Source organism: Bos mutus, chromosome 13 (assembly GCF_027580195.1).
Source record: "Bos mutus isolate GX-2022 chromosome 13, NWIPB_WYAK_1.1, whole genome shotgun sequence".
Taxonomy (NCBI): Eukaryota; Metazoa; Chordata; class Mammalia; order Artiodactyla; family Bovidae; genus Bos; species Bos mutus.
Window position 1 is genome coordinate 19,608,752 of NC_091629.1, and position 20,306 is coordinate 19,629,057.

The window sequence follows — 20,306 nt, forward strand, 5'->3', positions numbered from 1 at the left end:
ACTCTCCAGGATCTGCTCCGTCCCCTGCAGCCGCCCTCGGCCTTGGGGCCCAGAGTCAGAGACAGCAGTGCCTCCACATGGAGGGAGGACTCAACCCAAGGTCCCCGGCAGGCCGCCCTGGAAGGTCAGACCCTCCATGCCCAGCTCTGGGCTGACAAGTCTTTTCCCTCCTTCTCCGGCTTCTGAGAAGCTGACTGCTGTATATCCCAGAGTGTCTCAACCTTGGGACTATTAACATCTGGGACCTGATCGTTCTCCATGGCGGGGGCTGTTCTGTGCATTATAGGATATTTAACAGCATCCTTGTTTCCACCCACCAGCTGCCAGTAACACTCCTCCTCCAAGTCGTGACAACCAAAAATTTCTGCAGAATTTGCCAAATGTCTCCCAGGATGGAGCTGGGGCATACCCAGTTAAGAACCACTGGAAGACCCTCATTTTACAAAGAAGGAAACTGAAGCAAGAAAAGTTGCAGTGTCCAAGGCCTCTTGACCAGAAAATGGCAAAGCTGAATTCCAACTCCGGGGCCCACACATTTTTTGTGTTTTTTTTTGACCACACTGCCTGGCTTGCAGAATCTTAGTTCCCCGACCAGGGATTGAACCCAGGCCCCAGGCCTAAGGGCACCTAATCAGGGGACTGCCAAGGAATTCCCCCAGGTCCACATTGTTAACCTCAATGTGAGAGTTCCACATGCTTATTCCAATGATCACCTATTTATTTTAATGAATATTTAATACATATATCCTTAGGTATGCAAAATCAGCAGTTTTGCAAAGATCGTTTCTTAGGACAAGGCTAAAATAAAACCAAGGAAGTCGTGTTTACTGTTTTTTATTCTTAAGGAAAGTGCAGTACACGCAGTGGTCGCTTCCCAGGTAGCCCTAGTGGTGAAGAACCTGCCTGCCAGTGCAGGAGATGTAGGAGGTACGGGTTCGATCCCTGGGTCCCACACCAGTATCCTTGCCTGAAAAATACCATGGGCCGGAGCCTGGTTCAAAGTGCTGCAATGAGTCAGACACGACTGAGCGACTAAGCGAGCAAGCATATAGCACAGGGAGCTCTACTTAATGCTCTGCGGTGACCTGAATGGGAAGGAAGTCCAAAACGGAGGGAATATATGTTTTTGTGTGACTGACTCATTTTGAAGTACAGTAAAAACTAACCCAACATTGTAAGGCAGCTATACTCCAATAAAAAATTAATGAAAAAACAATAATTTGTTCAGGGATACATACATTTGTATTAAAAACTATACAGAAAAGGGACGAGGATAAAAATTCTGATTATCTCAGGCATGGAGAAGGACACACCGGAAGTGTCAGTGTTATTGCTCCGTGCCCTGTTTTTTGGGTGGTGGGTTCGCAGGTGTTGGTTTGAATACAGTTCATAAATGTACATAAAGTAGGTCTACTTTTGTATGTGTCAGATATGTCACTTTAGAAGGTTACTATAGAATTTTACTTTTTTTAATTTATTTTTATTGAAATATAGCTGATTTACAATGTTGTCATTCCAGTGTACAGCAAAGTGATTCAATTATGCATATATAATTTTACTTTTTCAGTGAGTGCTAATCAAGAAATTAAAACACAAAAGGTTTCTTTTTACGATATGGAACATGCCAGACAGCTATGCATGCATGCTAAGTCGCTTCAGTTGTGTCCAGCTCTGAGCAACACTATGGACTGTAGCCGGCCAGGTTCCTCTGTCCATGAGATTCTCCAGGCAAGAATACTGGAATGGGTTGCCATGGCCTCCTCCAGGCAGCTAGAAAAAAAAACCAAAAAACAGAAAAAAACCAAAACAAGAAGGTGGTGGAATAACAGGCTGTGGAAGTTCTGCGTGGCGCGACACTCCCTTTCATCTTCCGAGCTGGCCTAGAAAGACACTAGAGCCCTCCTGCTACCTGTGGTACGCCCAGTGCCTTGCAACATGCCTCAGTCGTCGAAGATGGTTAACAAGCAGTAGCCAAATGGAAAACTGACTCTGATCCTGACCTTTCCATGGGTGCTCCGAGAACTTGAGCCCCAGCCAAGAAATACCATGGGAACCAGCTGTCCTAGGCGCTGGGGGTATAGAGATGACTCTCAGAACCCATCCCTGTCCCCTCCAAAGCTCACAGGTTCTGGGCGGTGATGTGCACACACACACACACATACACACACCTGTCATAGGCTGTGTGTGCTAAGTGCCCCCAAGGCTTGGCAAAATGATGAGGGAGCCCTGTGGATGGAGTGGTTGGCCCCTCCAGGGATGACCCCTGTAGGGAGAGGCCATGTGGGCTGGATTTTAAAAGACGGATTGGAATTCACTGGACAGAGAGGAAGAGGCACAAACCTGCAGAAATGACCAACAATAGCGTGTGATAAGGGAAGCGTGGAGCCTGGATACCTGTGGTAGGAGAGACCAAAGAGAGGAGTCAGAGTTCAACCCAGAGGGACTTGCCAACCACGCGTCCTGATTGCAGATTCATTGCAGGGGCCTGAACCCACTCATGCTCACCCAAACAGCACTGGTGTTTGCTTTCAGGATGCGGCAGGCAGTTTCAGGTCAAGGGTGAGAAACGAAGACTAGCCAGCAGCTCGGATGCTGGGTGGTCTGGGCTGATAGGGTGGTGTGTGCTGAGCTATTTCACCTGTAATGACAGCTGGCATTTATTAGACATTCACTAGGTGCTGCTGGAAGCTGTCCTGAGTGCTCTGTGTGTGCTAACCCATTTAATTTCACAGCAGCTCTCTGAGGTAGATACTGTTATTATCATCCCATTTTGCAGATGGAGAAACTGAGGCTTAGAGAGGTTAAATGCCTGGCTCAAGGTAAGAAAGTGGAAGCTCTGAGACTTGAACCCGAAACAGCCTGACAGCAGAGCCCAAGCTCTTAACTGCAGCCCTCTCCACCCTTTTTCAAATCCCCTGTGTCCTCTCTGCCCCTTTTTCTCTGCCTCTTCCCTTTAATCCCTGGCTTCTCTCAAAGTTCAGCTTTCTCTGATTTTTTTTTTAATGTCTTTTTCTTTTTTTTTTTTTTTTTAATTTTATTTTTTTTTAAAAAAATCACCTCCCCATCCTGAACCCTCCTCCCTCCCAACCTCCCCATACCATCCCCTGGGCCTTCCCAGCGCTCAGCCCCAAGCATCCAGCATCGTGCACTGAACCTGGACTGGCATCTTTTCATACATGACATTTCACATGTTTCAATGACATTCTCCCAAATCTTCCCACCCTCTCCCACAGAGTCCATAAGACTGTTCTATACATCAGTGTCTCTTTTGCTGTCTCTGCCAGGGTTATCTTCCATCTTTCTAAATTCCATATACATGCGTTAGTATACTGTATTTATGTTTTTCCTTCTGGCTTACTTCACTCTGTATAATAGTTCAGCTTTCCACCTCTTAGAACTTTTTGTAAATGTCTTTTCTGATCCCCTACAACTTGGGAAAAAGTTGCTTGAGGCTTGGGCTTATCATGAAGCTGGTTCAGGCCTAGGTGGTACTCGACCATTTAATTCAGAGGCTCACCATCCTCGTAACCTACCCTCCCCTGGATCCTTGAACTCAAATCTCCCATGGTGGACTGGTTCGGCCCAGCCTGGATTTTCTGTCCACCCCTGAGTCATTCAGCAGTAGTCAGGATCAAATAATACAGGCATGGAGCCCTCACCCCCACCCCCAGCTCTTCAGCAGAGGCAGAAGAAAGAGAGGGGCAAGCCTATGAGAAGAGGACAGTTTTGGGGAGGAGTGAGGAGGGCTGATAGATAAGTTTAGGAGTTTCGATTTTCTCCTGAAGAGGCCTGGAAATTTATTAAGCAGGAGAGTGATGTGATTGGATTTGTATTTTTGAAAAAAAAAAAAAAAAAGACCCCAGAGCAATGTATTACATCTGCTTGCATTTCTGCCTAAGCTGTAGTCTAGCCTAGGTTCTATTAATTTCTATAAACATCCAGTGAGCCCAAATATCTGGAGGAGACCCTTTTCTCTTTTTTAAAAATGTATTTATTCATTTTATTTTTGGCTGTGCTGGGTCTTGGTTGTTATGCAGACTTCTCTCTGGTTGCAGAGGGCAGAGGCTGCTCTCTCGTTGTGGTATGCAGGCTTCTCATTGCAGAGGCTTCTCTTATTGCTGAGCATGGGCTCCAGAGCTCTCGGGCCTCAATAGTTGCAGCGAGTGGGCTCATAAATTGGGGTTCCTGGACTGCAGAGCGCTCCAGCCCAGCTTCTCTATGCCATGTGGGATCCTCCTGGACCAAGGATCAAACCCACGTCCTCACTACGGGCAGGCAGGCTCTCTACCACTGAGCCACCAGGGAAGCCCCCAGATCCTCTTCTTGATTCAGGGAACTCAAAAGTAGTTAAACTGTGATCCTTAGCCTCAAAAATTCATAGTCATACTCTGGAATTACTAACATGAGACCAGGATATCTATGCCTCCCTGAAAATCATCTGCAAAATCTTGAGTGTTTAGCAAAAAGGTCTGTAGTTTTTATCTCATTTCTAACATAACCTTAAGAGCTCATGTACTGGGGGCAGACAAACCCAGGTAAATATCCTGGCTCTGCAGCTGACTAGCTTTGGAAGCCTAGGTTTCCTCATCTCTTCTCTGGAGGTACAATACAATAATGGGATTGTTGTAAGAATGAAATAAGGGGACTTTCCTGGTGGTCCCATAGCAGGGGATCCAGGTTTGATCCCTGGTCAGGAAACTAGGTCCCACATGCCCCAACAAAGGCCTGGAACAGCCAACTAAATAAATATTTTTTTTAAAAGAGAATGAAATGAGCTTCATGGAAAGTGACTAGCACAGTGCCTAGCATACAATCAACACTTGATAAAGGGTAACTTATTATCATTAGTCGGAGAAGGCAATGGCACCCCACTCCAGTACTCTTGCCCAGAAAATCCCATGGACGGAGGAGCCTGGTGGGCTGCAGTCCATGGGGTCACTAAGAGTCGGACACGACTGAGCGACTTCACTTTCACTTTTCACTTTCATGCATTGGAGAAGGAAATGGCAACCCACTCCAGTGTTCCTGCCTAGAGAATCCCAGGGACGGGGGAGCCTGGTGGGCTGCCGTCTATGGGGTCGCACAGAGTTGGACACGACTGAAGCGACTTAGCAGCAGCAGCAGCATTATCATTAGTATCATGTCAGGAAAGTGGTACCCCAGTCCATAATAGTTATGAACCACTGGTCTAGATCACGAGACAACAAACTATGACTCGCAGGTCAAATTCAATCCACTGCCAGCTTTTATAAATAAAGTTTTATTGAAACAGCTATGTTCATTCATTTTTATGCTACAGCTGCAGAGTTAAGTGGTGGCAACCAAGAATTCATGGGCTTCAAGGTCTTAAATATTTACTATCTCGCCCTTTATAGACAAATTTGACAGACCCTGGGCTTGATGATTAGCTTTAAAAATTTAAAAATTATCTGGATATCAGTTTCCAAGTCTAGGGCTTCCCTGGTAGCTCAGAGGTTAAAGTGTCTGCCTGCAATGCGGGAGACCTGGGTTTGATCCCTGGGTCAGGAAGATTCCCTGGAGAAGGAAATGGCAACCCACTCCAGTATTCTTGCCTGGAGAATCCCATGGACGGAGGAGGCTGGTGGGCTACAGTCCATAGGGTCGCAGAGTTGGACACAACTGAGTGACTTCAATTCACTTCACTTCACTTTACTTCCAAGTCTTTGTGATAAATGGATTTGAATAAATAATCTTTTATCTCAAACATCCAGCCATTAGCTAATTGATGAGATATGAAAATGCTCTTGAGAGTTGAGGAATGTCCTGCAGACCCAGAGTATTAGGATAACCATCCCATTGGTGGTTGTTAACTAAATCCCACTCTCTTCTCCTCACAGATCCTTGCCATAATTTCCATCATGTTCATCGTCCTCTCCACCATTGCCCTGTCTCTCAACACCCTGCCTGAGCTGCAGAGCCTTGATGAGTTCGGCCAGACCACAGACAACCCCCAGCTGGCCCATGTGGAGGCCGTGTGCATCGCATGGTTCACCATGGAGTACCTATTGAGGTTCCTCTCCTCCCCCAAAAAGTGGAAGTTCTTCAAGGGCCCGCTCAATGCCATTGACTTACTGGCCATTCTGCCGTATTATGTCACCATCTTCCTCACTGAATCCAACAAGAGCGTGCTGCAGTTCCAGAACGTCCGCCGTGTGGTCCAGATCTTTCGGATCATGCGTATTCTCCGCATCCTTAAGTTGGCACGTCACTCCACTGGCCTCCAGTCCTTGGGCTTCACCCTGCGGAGGAGCTACAATGAGCTGGGCTTGCTCATCCTCTTCCTCGCCATGGGCATCATGATCTTCTCCAGCCTTGTCTTCTTTGCTGAGAAGGATGAGGATGACACCAAGTTCAAAAGCATCCCGGCCTCTTTCTGGTGGGCCACCATCACCATGACGACCGTTGGGTATGGAGACATCTACCCCAAGACTCTCCTGGGGAAAATTGTGGGGGGTCTCTGCTGCATCGCAGGAGTCTTGGTGATTGCTCTTCCCATCCCCATCATTGTCAATAACTTCTCTGAGTTTTATAAAGAGCAAAAGAGGCAGGAGAAAGCCATCAAACGGAGAGAGGCTCTGGAGAGAGCCAAGAGGAACGGCAGCATCGTATCCATGAATATGAAGGATGCATTCCCCCGGAGCATCGAGATGATGGACATTGTGGTTGAGAAAAATGGAGAGAATGTGGGTCAGAAAGACAAAGTGCAAGATAATCACTTGTCTCCCAGCAAATGGAAATGGACCAAGAGGACACTGTCTGAAACCAGCTCAAGCAAATCCTTTGAAACCAAGGAGCATGGATCCCCTGAGAAAGCCAGATCATCCTCTAGTCCTCAGCACCTGAACGTCCAGCAGTTGGAAGACATGTACAACAAGATGGCCAAGACCCAATCTCAACCCATTCTTAATACTAAGGAGTCAGCCACCCAGAGCAAACCAAAGGAAGAACTTGAAATGGAGAGTATCCCCAGCCCCGTGGCCCCTCTGCCTACTCGTACAGAAGGGGTCATTGACATGCGAAGCATGTCAAGCATCGATAGCTTCATTAGCTGTGCCACAGACTTCCCTGAAGCCACCAGATTCTCCCACAGCCCTTTGGCATCGCTTCCCAGCAAAACTGGAGGTGGCATGGCCCCAGAGGTTGGCTGGCGGGGAGCTCTGGGTGCCACTGGTGGTAGGTTTGTGGAGGCCAACTCCGCCCCTGATGCCAGCCATCACTCCACTTTCTTCATCGAGAGCCCCAAGAGTTCCATGAAGACCACCAACCCCTTGAAGCTTCGAGCTCTTAAAGTCAACTTCATGGAGGGCGATCCCAGTCCATTAGTCCCCATTCTGGGGATGTACCATGACCCTCTTAGGAACCGGGGGGGTGCTGCGGCAGCTGTGGCAGGGCTGGAGTGTGCCAGCCTCTTGGACAGGCCTGTGCTGAGTCCAGAGTCCTCCATCTACACCACAGCGAGTGCTCGGACACCCCCCCGGTCGCCCGAGAAACACACAGCAATAGCATTCAACTTCGAAGCAGGTATCCACCAGTACATTGATGCGGACACAGATGACGAAGGGCAAGTCCTCTACAGTGTGGACTCCAGCCCTCCCAAGAGCGTCCATGGGAACACTAGTCCCAAGTTCAGTGTCGGGACAAGGTCCGAGAAGAACCACTTTGAAAGCTCCCCCTTACCCACCTCCCCTAAGTTCTTAAGGCAGAACTGTATTTACTCTACAGAAGCATTGACTGGAAAAGCTCCCAGTGGTCCAGAAAAGTGCAAACTTGAGAACCACATCTCCCCGGACGTCCGCGTGTTGCCAGGGGGCGGAGCCCACGGAAGCTCACGGGATCAGAGCATCTGAACCACCCCGACGCGGAGGAGAGACTTCTGGCAGGGTCCAAAGAGGGGTGCTGCTCAGCTCACCTGCCGCGGAGGTTTTCTGCATGAACTCTGAAACAGAAAGGCTCTGCAAAGCCCCCGGAAATAAGAGAGACTCCAGAAGAAGCTCCCGTAAAACCCTGAGAGCTGTTAACGGGTCCATCAGAAGCAAAGCCGGCCAAGCCGTGGGGTATGGCGCCTCCTTGTAACAGCTCTGCTGCCCTCTTTGGAAGATGACAAGAACAGAGCTCGCAGCCACCACTACCACGTTCCAGACACCGCCGAGGCCACCTACTCCTCATTCTTTTCTCATGGCTCTCCACCACAGCCTCCGAGGGCAACATCTTCATCCCTCCTGGCTTCTGCTGAAGAAGGATGCTGGAACAGGTGGCCGGTGTTCGAAGAGTGGGTTGACCATTTTGGTTTTGGGTGTTGCCTGGCCACCTCTAGGAACTTCTGTCCGTCACCTGCTGGATGGATCCCACCGTTAGAAGGCTACCAGGGATGCTCACAACCTGGGGAAAGCTGCACCGTAAGCCGGGATCCCAGCGCAAAACCCTTCCTCAAATGTCTTCATTGACTTCAGTATTCCATAGTACCTGAGATTTTGTTTTGAGATATCATCAGGGTGAGTTGCACCACTTGTACTCAATTCTAATTGCCCCCTGGCAATCTGGAAAGGGTTCAGAAGGCGGGTGCTCAGGCAACAGTATGAACTCTGAGCACTGCTTTAGGGTGGAGAAGGAAAATGCTTTCTGTACATCGCTAGGGTAGACTCAAAAGATATGCAAGTGTCAAATATGCAAAAGAATAGCTTATTCAAAGCGACTGTATGTTACCGAAGAACAGAATAAAATCTGTTTGTTTTTTTAACCTGAAAAAAAACAAAAGGAAAAAAAAAATCCCCAATTGAAATGCCCAGTTCAGACTTTTGAATCCTTCCTGCTGAGGCAGGGAAAGTACTTATTATAATAGAATTTCTTTTTTGTTTCCTGTGGTATTTAAGTTTTAAGAAAAAAGTTAAAATAAAAAGCACTTTATGTTTTTCAAAAAAAATAGGTTTTACCAGGGACAGTGTCAACATCTCGCACTTTAAAACGAGCATGATTTCCCGTGGGCCACTTCACTGGGACTACAGCTGAGTTTTTGCTCCAGGCGTGTGTCTGGCCACGGTGGGTGATACTGTGCTGGTATTGCTGTCAAAGTCTGTGGGCTCCTTCCCTGCCCCCTCAAGCTTCCCCTTAACCCTCTTGCATCAGAAAGGGTACTTGGCCCTTGCATGGGGTCCTGTGCTTAAGTCATGTGTATAGGAAGCACGAGCATCTCAGAAGAATGATGTAGATGGTTGGGCATTGGGTGTTTTACTCTGTTCTCTTTCTTGTCCACCAGGGGTGGGTGTGTTTTCAGTGTCATTGTCTGTACTAACAGCTCAGCTCTCCTTTCTGCAGCCATCAATGCAGCCAGTACAGACAAAAGCAATAAGTATTTGTGTGCATTGTGAGCAGTTCTGGTCGCTCTCTCTCGGTGTTGGTCTTCCTGTCTTAGTTTGATGACCTGGCGTTGACCTGCCTGATTTTAGTTCAACAGCATGGTGGTGCTGGCCATTCCCCAGTTCAGGAACACTGGGTGGAGCCACTGGTTAGCACGATGCCATGCTGTTGGCCCATCTGTTAGTGAAAATGACACGTTATTGATCTACTTGTCTTCAGTACAATGGGGGCAATGTCGTTCTCCTAACACAATGTCGACGGATGGTGTCCCAAGTACAGTAGCATAGCTCTGCCGATCCTCAATATAGTGCCAGGCATTCGTCTTCCTGATGGAACAAAACGTGGTTTGCCTGTCCTTCATAGAATCTGTTGTTGGTCTGCCTGTTAGTACAATGGCACAATCCACCTGTCAGTACACAAGCATCACAGAATCGTTCTGCCTGCCCTCTGCACAGTGGCATGAGATTGGGCCAACTGTCACAGGTATGATGACACGGGGTCATTCCACTGCCCTTAAAAACGTTGTATCCTCCGCTGCATATGCACCCGGTTCGTACTGCTTCTCAGCATCTCCAAGGGCTGTAGATCCCTCCAAGAGGGCACAGTCCTGTTTTTTGCTGCGTTAACATAGTGTCTTGACTCCGGAAGTACCAGAGTACTCTTGCGTCAAATCCTAAGGGATTTAAGGGGCAGGGAGTACGAAGTTATCCTGGGCTGGTGGCTCACCGGAAAGAGGAAGTGCAGGGCCCCCCAGGTGCTTTGCTGAGCACACAGTACAAGCTGGGGGCGGGTGGAGGAGTGGCTGCAAGACCGTCTTCCCAGGGCCATCTCTCGCGTCTCTTTGTTTCTGTCACCATTCACATCTGCCATCAGCACAAACGTGAAAATTCAGGGAAAACAAACAAATGCTTTTTGATAAAAGTAAATAGTTGTGATTTCCGATTCAGATATTTTTAGAGCTGATGCTATCTGTAAAAATTAATAATAATAATATAGTCTATTTTACATATCAGGAAAGTGAACATGTTTAAATATAGCCATATATAGTGAGAAGGAACTTATCACCCCTTCTTCAAATCGAGGCATTTCATTTGCTGGTTGAAGCAGTCGAGAAGTGTACAGATTAGAAATGATTTCTTTTTTCTTTTTTTTTTAAACTAATAACCAATTGGTGCAACTCTCCTTGTAACCAAAGGCCCTATCTGCCTTGCGTGGTCATGCAGGACCTATCCCTTTCCTTCCTCATGTATTTTGTCTGAACTTAAAGTAGCATTTTATTGAGTCACTTTTGAAGGATGAATTCAGAAGTATCATGAAGAACCTACCTGTTCAGGCTTAATAGCCAGAGTCCTATAGAGTTCTTATAGAAACAGAATAACTGAAACTCAGCATATACTATGCTTAGAAAGTATTGCATTTTGTTTTGGGTTTTCCTTTTACATGTGGATGTTATTGTAGGAATATAGTTTTTATCCTGTGCCGATTCAAAATAGAGTGTTGTAAGTTCCCCCAGGCCCCTATCTGCCAAAAAGAAACATGCCCAGATTTTGTAAGATGTGTACACCCTGCTTGTACATGTACTGTGTACATGCGCTGGGAAATCTACCTAAGAGTCTTCACTGAGAAGCTAACCTTGATAGACCGGTGTTGATGGAGGAGAGAAAAACAATGGTTTGGAGGCAAATACTGCTTTAACCTGGTGGTCCCACCCATTCCTGAACCAATGAAAGTGGGAGAAAAAAAAACAAAAACAAGAAATGTTATTTCATCCCAAAGACATGAATCTAGGGGCTGGAGGTGGATGGATGCCTGGTCCCTTTGGCACATTCAGTAAAACTCGTCAAGAACCCCAGCAAACTTCCACCATTATCAAAAAGGGCTAGGGACCAGGTCCGGACAAGCTGAGTGTGTGTGTCAGGACACAGGCTACACGGGACGATGAAAACAAGGGACCCGGTAGCTGTGCACCCTGATCACCCGGGCGGCTGTCGCCGACCAGCAGAGAGGGGTGGGCAAGCTCTGGAGGAGTCCGTTTACTCACCTTTTTATCTTGGGGTAAAGGAAACAATAGGACTTCCGTGCAGTAGATTTCTCAGTGCCTTCTTTAGGAGTTTTATCTTAAGCACACTCAATGGGGAGAGAAAAAAGAGGAAAGAACATTCATTCCCACGAAGCCCCTTTCTCTCAAGGCATCGGGGATCGAGAAGGAAGAAGATGATGATGGTGAAACAGCAAAATCCTGAGGAGGCCATTTCCTTCCAACCCACCTGGCTCACCCCTGAGAATTGCTGGTGACACAGACTTTTTCAGACTGATTACCCAACCTCTCCTCCGCTGTGTCTTAGTATCTGTAAGCCTCATCCTTGCCCTTTCTCCTGATAAGATCCACATTTCTAACGAAAAAAAAAAAACCAGAACGGTATTCTCTTCTGTAAAACTGTAATGTATTGTTGATGTTTGTAACTATTGTATATTTCTGTCTTGCTCCAAGTCTTGGCTGGAGTGTGTAGTCCATGGGCACGGGGGGAATTTAAAATTTACCAGACAAGGGTTACTAAAGCCCGGTCTCTCTCTCCCTCTCTCCTTTCCTCATTTCTCTGCCAACTGACTAGTCTCAAGTAACATGACCCCAAGACTCAGCCTCCAGTCAAGTAACTTTGAATCCTCTGCGAGGGAGGCGAAAAGCCTCTAGCACATGATCCTTTGAGAAAGGACTTTTTCTACCGCCATGAAGTTGGCAGGAGATGAAAGAGTCCTCCCGTGACTCCCCCAGCAGGACAGTGGAGAACCTCCAGCCCTGAGCTGAAATTTCCTCACCTCCCATTGCTTACATGACAGCATCCAAATGCTTTTACTCAACCCCGGGCGACCCAAACCAGCGCTGGCTACATCCAGAAATAAGAGTTACCTCTGCGTTTTCTGTTGCCATTTTTCTGGCTCTAGAAATATCTGATGCGTGACTATGTCATAGGATGTCTGCGCATCTCAGAGTAGTCTATTTTTCTGTTCAAATAAAATATATATATAATATATATATATGTATTTTTAGCAAATTTATAATTGGGCCATTGAGTCTACTTTCTTCTTTTGTAATACACAGTAACATCTTAGGATTTCTATTGTTAGTCATTATCGCAGCTGATGTCTTCTGGTCTCTTTCATTTCCTCCCATTGTTCCTTGGACTGTTTTTTTCTTCTTCTTTTTTATTCTGATTTTCTGGAGGTGGGGAAAGACTTTGGGGTTCTGACTGCCTCATGCAGGCATTTTCTAACACACGGCCTAGAATCTGTTGACCTGTTACTTTCCTCATTCGGTCTGTTCTTGTTTATTGTTCTCGAGAATCCAGAGCACAGACACAAGAGTGAGACCAAGGGGAGCAGGGCTACAGATGGCCCTCAAAATCAGGATGGGGTGTGGGCAGGTTTAGCTCATCCCCCACACCCTTCTGCGGTTCTAAAGGGACTGAGTTTTCTTCTTCCCAGAGATCTTGGAGTCTAAAATCTCATGCAAGAAAGCCTCCCTCTGGCATTTCTGAGATTCAGAGGACACCAAAACCCCTCCTGGCTGGCCTGTTGCCGCATCCGGCACCCTGCTGCCTGTGACCGACTGGATCTGAAGATCAGAGCACTTTCAGGTTCTCAAAACCCAGAGAAAATCCTGGACCTCAGATCTCATCCACTTTTAATCAGTTCTGCATTTCAACCCGTGTCCAACAGCCTCACCACCACCCTTGGCCAGACAAGCTCGCAGCCAAATCCTGAGAAGGGACTGTCCCCAGAATCTGCCATCTCATCTCCCCTTCCCTCTCCAGCTGCCTGGCTCCACAGAGCCAGAGATTCGTGGTGTTTTTCCAGCTTCCACCTATCAGGAAGTGTCTGGACTGTACCGATAATTCATTCCACCAGGCGGTTTCCAGGCCTTGGGTGGGCCGGCAACATCTCGTGAAGCAGCATCTTCACCAGAAGATGATTCTCCATCCTTCAGTTCGTGCAGAAAGAGGAAGAAAGCCCAGATCATCTCCAGCGGGCATCTGTAGATTGTCATATCCCACCTGCCTTGCTGGGCAGGGCTCTGGCCTCTGCCCAGGTCAGAGATCTGAGCCAAGTCAGGACCCCCTAGATGGCAGTGAAACATCACCCACTGAGTCATCAACCCCAAGGGGAAACCAACAGAACAACGAACGTATCATTCTGGTGTGCATGTTCGTCGCTCAGATGTGTCCAACTCTTTGCAACCCAAAGAACTGTAGCCTGCCAGGCTACTCTGTCCATGAGATTCTCCAGGCAAGACTACTGGAGTGGATTTCCATTCCCTCCTCCAGAGGATCTTCCCAACCCAGGGATCGAACCCTGATTCTTTACCATTTGAGCTACGTTCTGGGCTAAGGCTCTAATCAGAGTTTTCCCACCTCCCCAATTCCCAGTAATCTGGTTTGAAACAAAGCCAAATAAAATAGACAAGATTTTTAAAAAACAAAACTTTTGCACAAGAACAACAACAAAACTGTCTCCCAGCAGTTTGCTAGGCTTGATGGTCAGAAAAGCAAACACCCTTGCCTGTGGGTGTCTGTGGGTGGTTCATCTAGGAAATGTTGTGTCGCTGGGGTTCCATCCACTGTCCCGATATTGTCTGAACCTGGAATTTCTCCTGAACTCCCCCAAATGCCAACTTGAAGAAATAGATGTGGAAGGGAGTCTGTTCGTCGAGTAGCCCCTCTTCTTCACTGCTAACTCTTAACTCTCCATTCCTTCTTGAGGGGATCCTGGAAATATCTAAAGGCTGGAGGGGATGGGATGGAGTGGGGTCATTCACCTGAAGAAGGGACCACCTAACCACAGGATGGCTGCATGCCAGTCTCTGCAAGTTTCTCCTGTATGAAAGGGACCTGGCAGTCAATTTCAGCTCAGGTTAAGAAAGTCCTTCACCTAGACGGGGCTGCCTCCCCATGGAACTTGGTGCCATGTCCGGTCATGAGATCTCTGACAACACAGGTATTTAAAAAGAGGCTACTTGATGTATGAAATGGATGTTGCTGAGGGCACCTAGTACTGCATACCAACTGCATACTGGACTGAATATCCAGGGAATGTCTCTCTCTACCACCTCCTCCCCACCCTCTTCCAGTGTATGCCTGTGTGTGCATGTGTGTGTGTGTGGTCTGAACATCTGAGCACAGGCTTAAGCCACGGGGGCAAAGGCAGAGGGCGCAGTTAGCAGAAGCTCAGATTCTAGAGTGTGGAGCTTTCTGAGGGGGTATCAGGGAGGGAAGGGGCAGCGGGGCACCCCGATCCTCTCTGCTCCCCATCTTGGGCGATTGTAGTGGTGCCGCTGGTCACCTGTCCGTCCCCAGTGCCCTGAGAGGGACCACACTGTGCTGGGATGAGGCTCCTGCTCCCCTCGCACAGGCCAGCCATGGAGTGAACCCCCCCTTCTCTGGCTGGCCTCTCACGGTGCTTCAGCCTTCTGCCCAGATCCTGTGCCCTCGCAGGCCTCAGGCTTTCTGTACAAGAGACACAGTTATCTTTTACCCACTCGCCAGCCGCCTAAGGAACCGACTGGCCAGGCAACGGCAAACAGCATCATCCCCAAAGGGCTTTTCTTTTCAACAAATAAAACAAGAAATCCCATTCCAGACCCTTGAAAGTCCCCACCCAGTGAAGGAAGTCCAGAAGGGCCAAAAGAGAGAGACAGCTGCAATCTAGGTTTACTACAAAACGAGGCTTCTGCTGTGGCGGCCTGCAGGCGGAATGTCCACATCCAAGGACAGCATTTGACAAAAGAGGTTTTGAATTTCCTCCTAATTGTGGATGGTGGGCCTGGAGGAGTGGGGACTTTGTCCTCAGGGTGACCCCACATCCAGGAAGTCTCAGGTTGCTTCATCACAGGATGAGGGAGAGGTTTGGCTGGATAGTCTGAGCGACTGCCTTCCTCCCAAGCCAAAATTAAACAAAAGCCCGGTTTCCAAGACCCCCTTTGAGGCCCTGTCCTGCAGAAACAGCGCAAGTGGCTGGCTGCCATGACATGACCATTCTGGAAAATGAAGAAAACTCCCAATTCTGTCCCATTGGGATGTCCTCCGGAGTCCTGCATGGATCGCCACACACTTCCTGCCTCCCTAAGCTCATCAAGGCTTGGAAAACAAGGAAAGAAGCATGGGAGAAGATGCCCACAGGATTTGGACTTCTCAGTGTGGCTCAGGCCCCCTCGTCTTCACTAGGACTTTGGGAGTCTCTCTCCGATGAGCTTGACATCTGAGCTCAGAGTGCCTGGGGAGTGGGGATGAGGAAGATCAGCAGAGGTCAGGCTGTATGGCCCCTTTGCTCTCCAGGCCTGTCCTGGCTTCAATCCAAGGTCAAGGAACTCAGGGTTAGCCCCTAACATATGACTTTGGCACCCAACCTGTAGGTTTTGGTTTTGGTTTTGTTTTTTTGAGTGAGTGAGTAAATGTGAAAATGATTGACTTCCGAGTGAATGAATGGATGAGTGAATGGGTGAGGGGAGAGAGGAGTTCATTCTGGAAAGGAGGAAGAAATGGGAGGCCCTCCCATTGAAGCCTGTAAGCCCCAGCATTGCCATCTGTTCTTTGACTCAAGTGGGGGCCAAGATGACAGTCAAATTTCCTGCCCTGAGGGTCTTCTCGGGGCTACACTTCCAGGGGCCCATGGGGGCAGCCCCAGTCTCTTTTTGGCTCTGCATTTTCACCCTCAGACCCTACTTTAGCTCACCCTAGCCCATAGCACAAGGTGGTTTTCCAGTAGGCTAAGCCAAGGGTCCGAGGTCACGGTTTCCCCTGGGCTGGGACTTGCTGGGGGCAGGAATGTGGGAGCTGATATCTGAAAACTGGACTGCGTTCCCTGAGCCATGGCAGTTGAGCTGGAAAGCAAGGCCAGCCTGTCCTCCAGCTTTCAGAGCCAAGGGTCTTCCTTTTTTTCTGAGCCCAGTGCCCCCCATGGTAGCATGCTCCCTGATCCTGCCAGCTATGACCCTCTGTCTCTCCCAGGAACCGCGGGGTGACATTGAGGCTTTTCTGCCAGCAAAGCCATTCTGATCGCCCCACCCATAACAGGGGCCAAGCCAATCACATTAGCCATAAACGACCAATGTCCTTAGCCACTCTTTTCTTGGAGTCACGTTCATGGGTTCTGTTCATCTCTGGTCAGTTGCCGTCTCTAGTCCTTCCTGTAAAGGTGAAAAACAAATGTCACACACACACACACACACGCACACACGCGCACACACAAGGAAACCAAACAACAAAAAACCCAGTGTCTTTTTATGCATGTGATGAGATGAAATTGTGACCTCCAGCTGCTGTCCTGTCTTGTAAAATACGTCCAAATGTTTAAGAATTTCTAAGCAAATGGTCCCTTAATGAGTCTGCAGAATTCAATAAAAAGGTATGGAGAAAACAGGCGTGGTGGTTTATTTTCTGGAGGGCACAGGGAGGTGAGGATGTGAAGATCTGTAAGGGAGGCTGAACTGGAGAGCCTAGGGACCTAGAGGAGCAGAGCTTACTGTTACTCTTCATCCGAAAGAGAAGAAGCATGAGAATCTAGCTGACTTGTCATCCCAATATACAAGCAGTGGTAACCCAACCCATGCTGTGTCCATGGAATTCCTGTTCTGGTCATTTGACCCTCATGTCAACCATGCCTGGGTATTCCTGATCTTGATACCTCATAAAAATTCTCCTAGTACAAGTTACAACCTCAAATGCCGATAGGAGTCAAGCAGGTAACATAAATGACGAAAGCAACCCAGGTAAGAGACATAAGGGAGTGGTGGTGAGTGTGGCAAACTTAAGATCACATTTCCTGTCTAAAAGGGTGAACTTGGGACTTCCCTGGAGGTCCAGTGGTTCAAACTTTCTGTGCTTCTAATGCAGGGGACTCAAGTTCAATCCCTGGTCAGGGAAACTAAGATCCCACATGTTATCCAGTGCAGCAAAAATAAATAAATAAATAATTTTTTAAAATAAATAAAAGGGTGTACTCTATTCATCTGCAGCTGGTTGTCACCAAATAGAGATGCAGGCTCAGCAATTCCAGATCTTCAGACTTTTTCAGAGAAGTGAGAAATCTTGATTTTTATGGGAAAGATATCACCTTTATAGTGTTAACAACTAAATTCTATTTTTTTCCTTTGATCCTGCAGTAGCCAAATGAAAAGCGTGGGCAGGCCGCCCCTGCTCCTACGTTGCCCTTCTGTGATCTCCACTTTGACCGACAGGGCTTGCTGATTTCTGTATTAGTTATCTACCGCTGTGTAACAAGTTACCCCCAAGTTTATCATCTCACCCAAACATTTATCATCTCACCCAGATGTTTATTATTCTCACTGCCAAACATTTTTGTGGGTTAGGAATTCAAGAGAGTCTTTAGCTGGATGGTTCTTGCTGGGGTGGGGGCAGTGTATATTATGAGGTTCAAACAAGACATCAGCTGCATTCATCTGAAGGCTTGACTGAGGCTGAAAGATCCGATTCCGACATAGTTCAGGAGGCCTCGGGTCCCTGCTGGCTGTTGGGAGGAGGTCTCGTTTCCTCACCACAGGGACCACTCCACAGGACTTCTTGAACGTTCTGACAGCATGGACAGCTGGCTTCCCCCAGAGTGAGTGATCCAAGAAAGAGAAAGCAAGGAGCGAGTACAAGGCCTTTTGTGACCTAGTCGCAGAAATCAGACAGCATCACTTCTACCAAGTTCTATTCATTAGCTCATACTCAAGAGGAATCGCAAAAAAAGAAAAGAGGAATTGCACCTCATAAACAGAGATACATAGAAGAATTGGTGAACATATTTTAAAGCCACTAAGTTTAATTTACTGGAAAGAGTAGTTTCCAACTGTAGAATTTCAAAGGCCAATAGAATTGCCTGTTCAGTTTGGGAAAGTACAAAAGCCTTGCCAGCACTCTATTTTGTCAAGTAAGGATGTTGAAAAGTAACGACCATGTACTATCGCTATTTCCTAGTGAAACGAAAGATTTCATGTCTCCCTCCAAAAATACAACCTCAGAATAAAAGACTATCTTTAAAAAAAAGAATGTTTGTTTCTTCCATAGGTCAGGGTTTCCCAGCCTCCACGCTACTGACATCCGGGGCTGGATCATTCTTTGAGGTGGGGGCTGCCCTGCACACCACGGGATACTTAGCAGCATCCCTGGCCTCCACCCACTGGATTCCAAGGACACCCTCTCCTCAGCTGTGACAGCCAAAAAATGTCTCTAGACATGGCCAGATGTCTCCTGAGGGACAAAAGCCCTTCAATTGAGCACCCCTGGAGGAGGTACCAAGTTCAAAGTCCGAAAGGTATGGTGAAAAGTGAAATTTTCCTCACTCCTCTGGACCCCAGGCCCCCTGTCCCCAGAGGCACTTACTGCTACCAGGTCCTTATGTATCTTTCCACTGACATTCTTGACAAACACACACGTCCAAGTGTGTGTATGTACGGGTGTGTGTGTGTTTTGTTTTAAGCACCCCCCCAAATAGTAACATTTGCACTTTGCTTTTTTCATTTAAAGTATCCTGAAAATCACTCTGTACGAGAACGCAAAGAGCTTCCTCGTTCTTTTGCAAGCCTGTGTCCTGTTCTATGTGCACAGTAATTGTGAGTCTCCCAGAGCTGAGCACTGAGGTTGCTTCCAAACTTTTGCTGTAACAAACAGTGCTGAAATGAACGGCCTGTCAGCAGAGTGGTTCCTGTGGGCTCTGCCTTCAAAATAGATCAGGAATCTGCACTTCTCACCCCTCCGCTGCTATAGCTCCAGGCCACCTCATCACTGTCTGTGGCCTAACAATTGCAGCAACCTCCAGATCAGGCTCCCTGGTTCTGCGCTTGGTCCCTTTCAGGCTCTTCTCAACACAGTGGCCAGAGGGATCCTGTCAAACTGTCAGTTCGATCACATCACTTCGCTGTCAAAACCTTCCAAAGGCTCCCCATCAAGTTTTGAATAGAATCCAAAGTCCTTGGCATAGACTACAAGGCCATACATCCCCCAGTCCCTGCCTGCCGCTCTGATTTTGTCTCTGTCTGCTCTTCCCTGATGGTGTCCTGCTCCATCGTCACTGGTCTCCTGGCTGTTCCGCAAACATGCCCACCACGGGCTCACCTAGTGATGCAGCTCCTTTTTAGCCCCCCTCCCAGATCCTTCCACCCTCTGATCTCCTTTCTTATTTCTACCTCCTTCATCACCCCTCACAAACATTAGGCCCCAGCCAACTTTCCAAGACGTCAAGCACACTTCCACCCTAGGGCCTTTGCTCTGGCTCCCCGCCCCCCTCCCCCACCAGGAACATCTTCTCCAGGCGAGTCATGTGGCTCACTTCCTATTTATAGCAGCAATACCCCACACCACCTCCCTCACAAGCATGCATCTCCCAGTTCATCCCCTTCTCTGCTTTATTATTCTCCATAGTCGATTACCATCTTCTGACATACTATATTTTATTTGTTTATTTTATTGTTTACTCCTTCCAGTTGAATGTAAATTCCTTCCCTCCAGCAGAACAGAAACTCAACAGCAGAAAAGCAAAGAGAGCAAAGACTGAAAAGAAGACAACATACGAGGACAGACTCAATGGACTTGAGTTTGAGCAAACTCCGGGAGATAGTGAAGGGAAAGGGAAGTCTGGCGTGTTGCAGTCCATGGGATGACAAAGAGTTGGACAGGACAAGGAACAACAAAATTCAAGGATGGTAGGGTGACTACAAAAGGTTTGACATGTGTGTAATGGGAGCACCAGAAAGAGAAGAAAAAGAGAAAGGGACAAAAGACATATTAGAAAAAATACATTGAAAATTTCTGCAAAATTAATGTCAGACACCAAACCACAGATCCAGGAAGCTCAGTGATCACAAAGTAGGATAAATGCAAACAAACAAAAGCCTACACCCACGCAGGACTCTAGCAGCTGCTCTCTCGCTGCGGAAG

The 20,306-nt window shown here is 47.7% G+C and overlaps 1 protein-coding gene across 1 annotated transcript in view; it reads left to right on the plus strand.

The window, feature by feature from the left end:
- Positions 1–19,527, plus strand: part of KCNB1 (potassium voltage-gated channel subfamily B member 1) — a 122,594-nt gene extending 103,067 nt beyond the window's left edge. The window contains exon 3 of the mRNA XM_070381060.1: positions 5,859–19,527. Within this exon, the coding sequence (XP_070237161.1) occupies positions 5,859–7,868 (2,010 nt within the window). The 3' untranslated portion in view covers positions 7,869–19,527. The remainder of the gene's footprint in view (positions 1–5,858) is intronic.
- Positions 19,528–20,306: the final 779 nt, after the last annotated feature.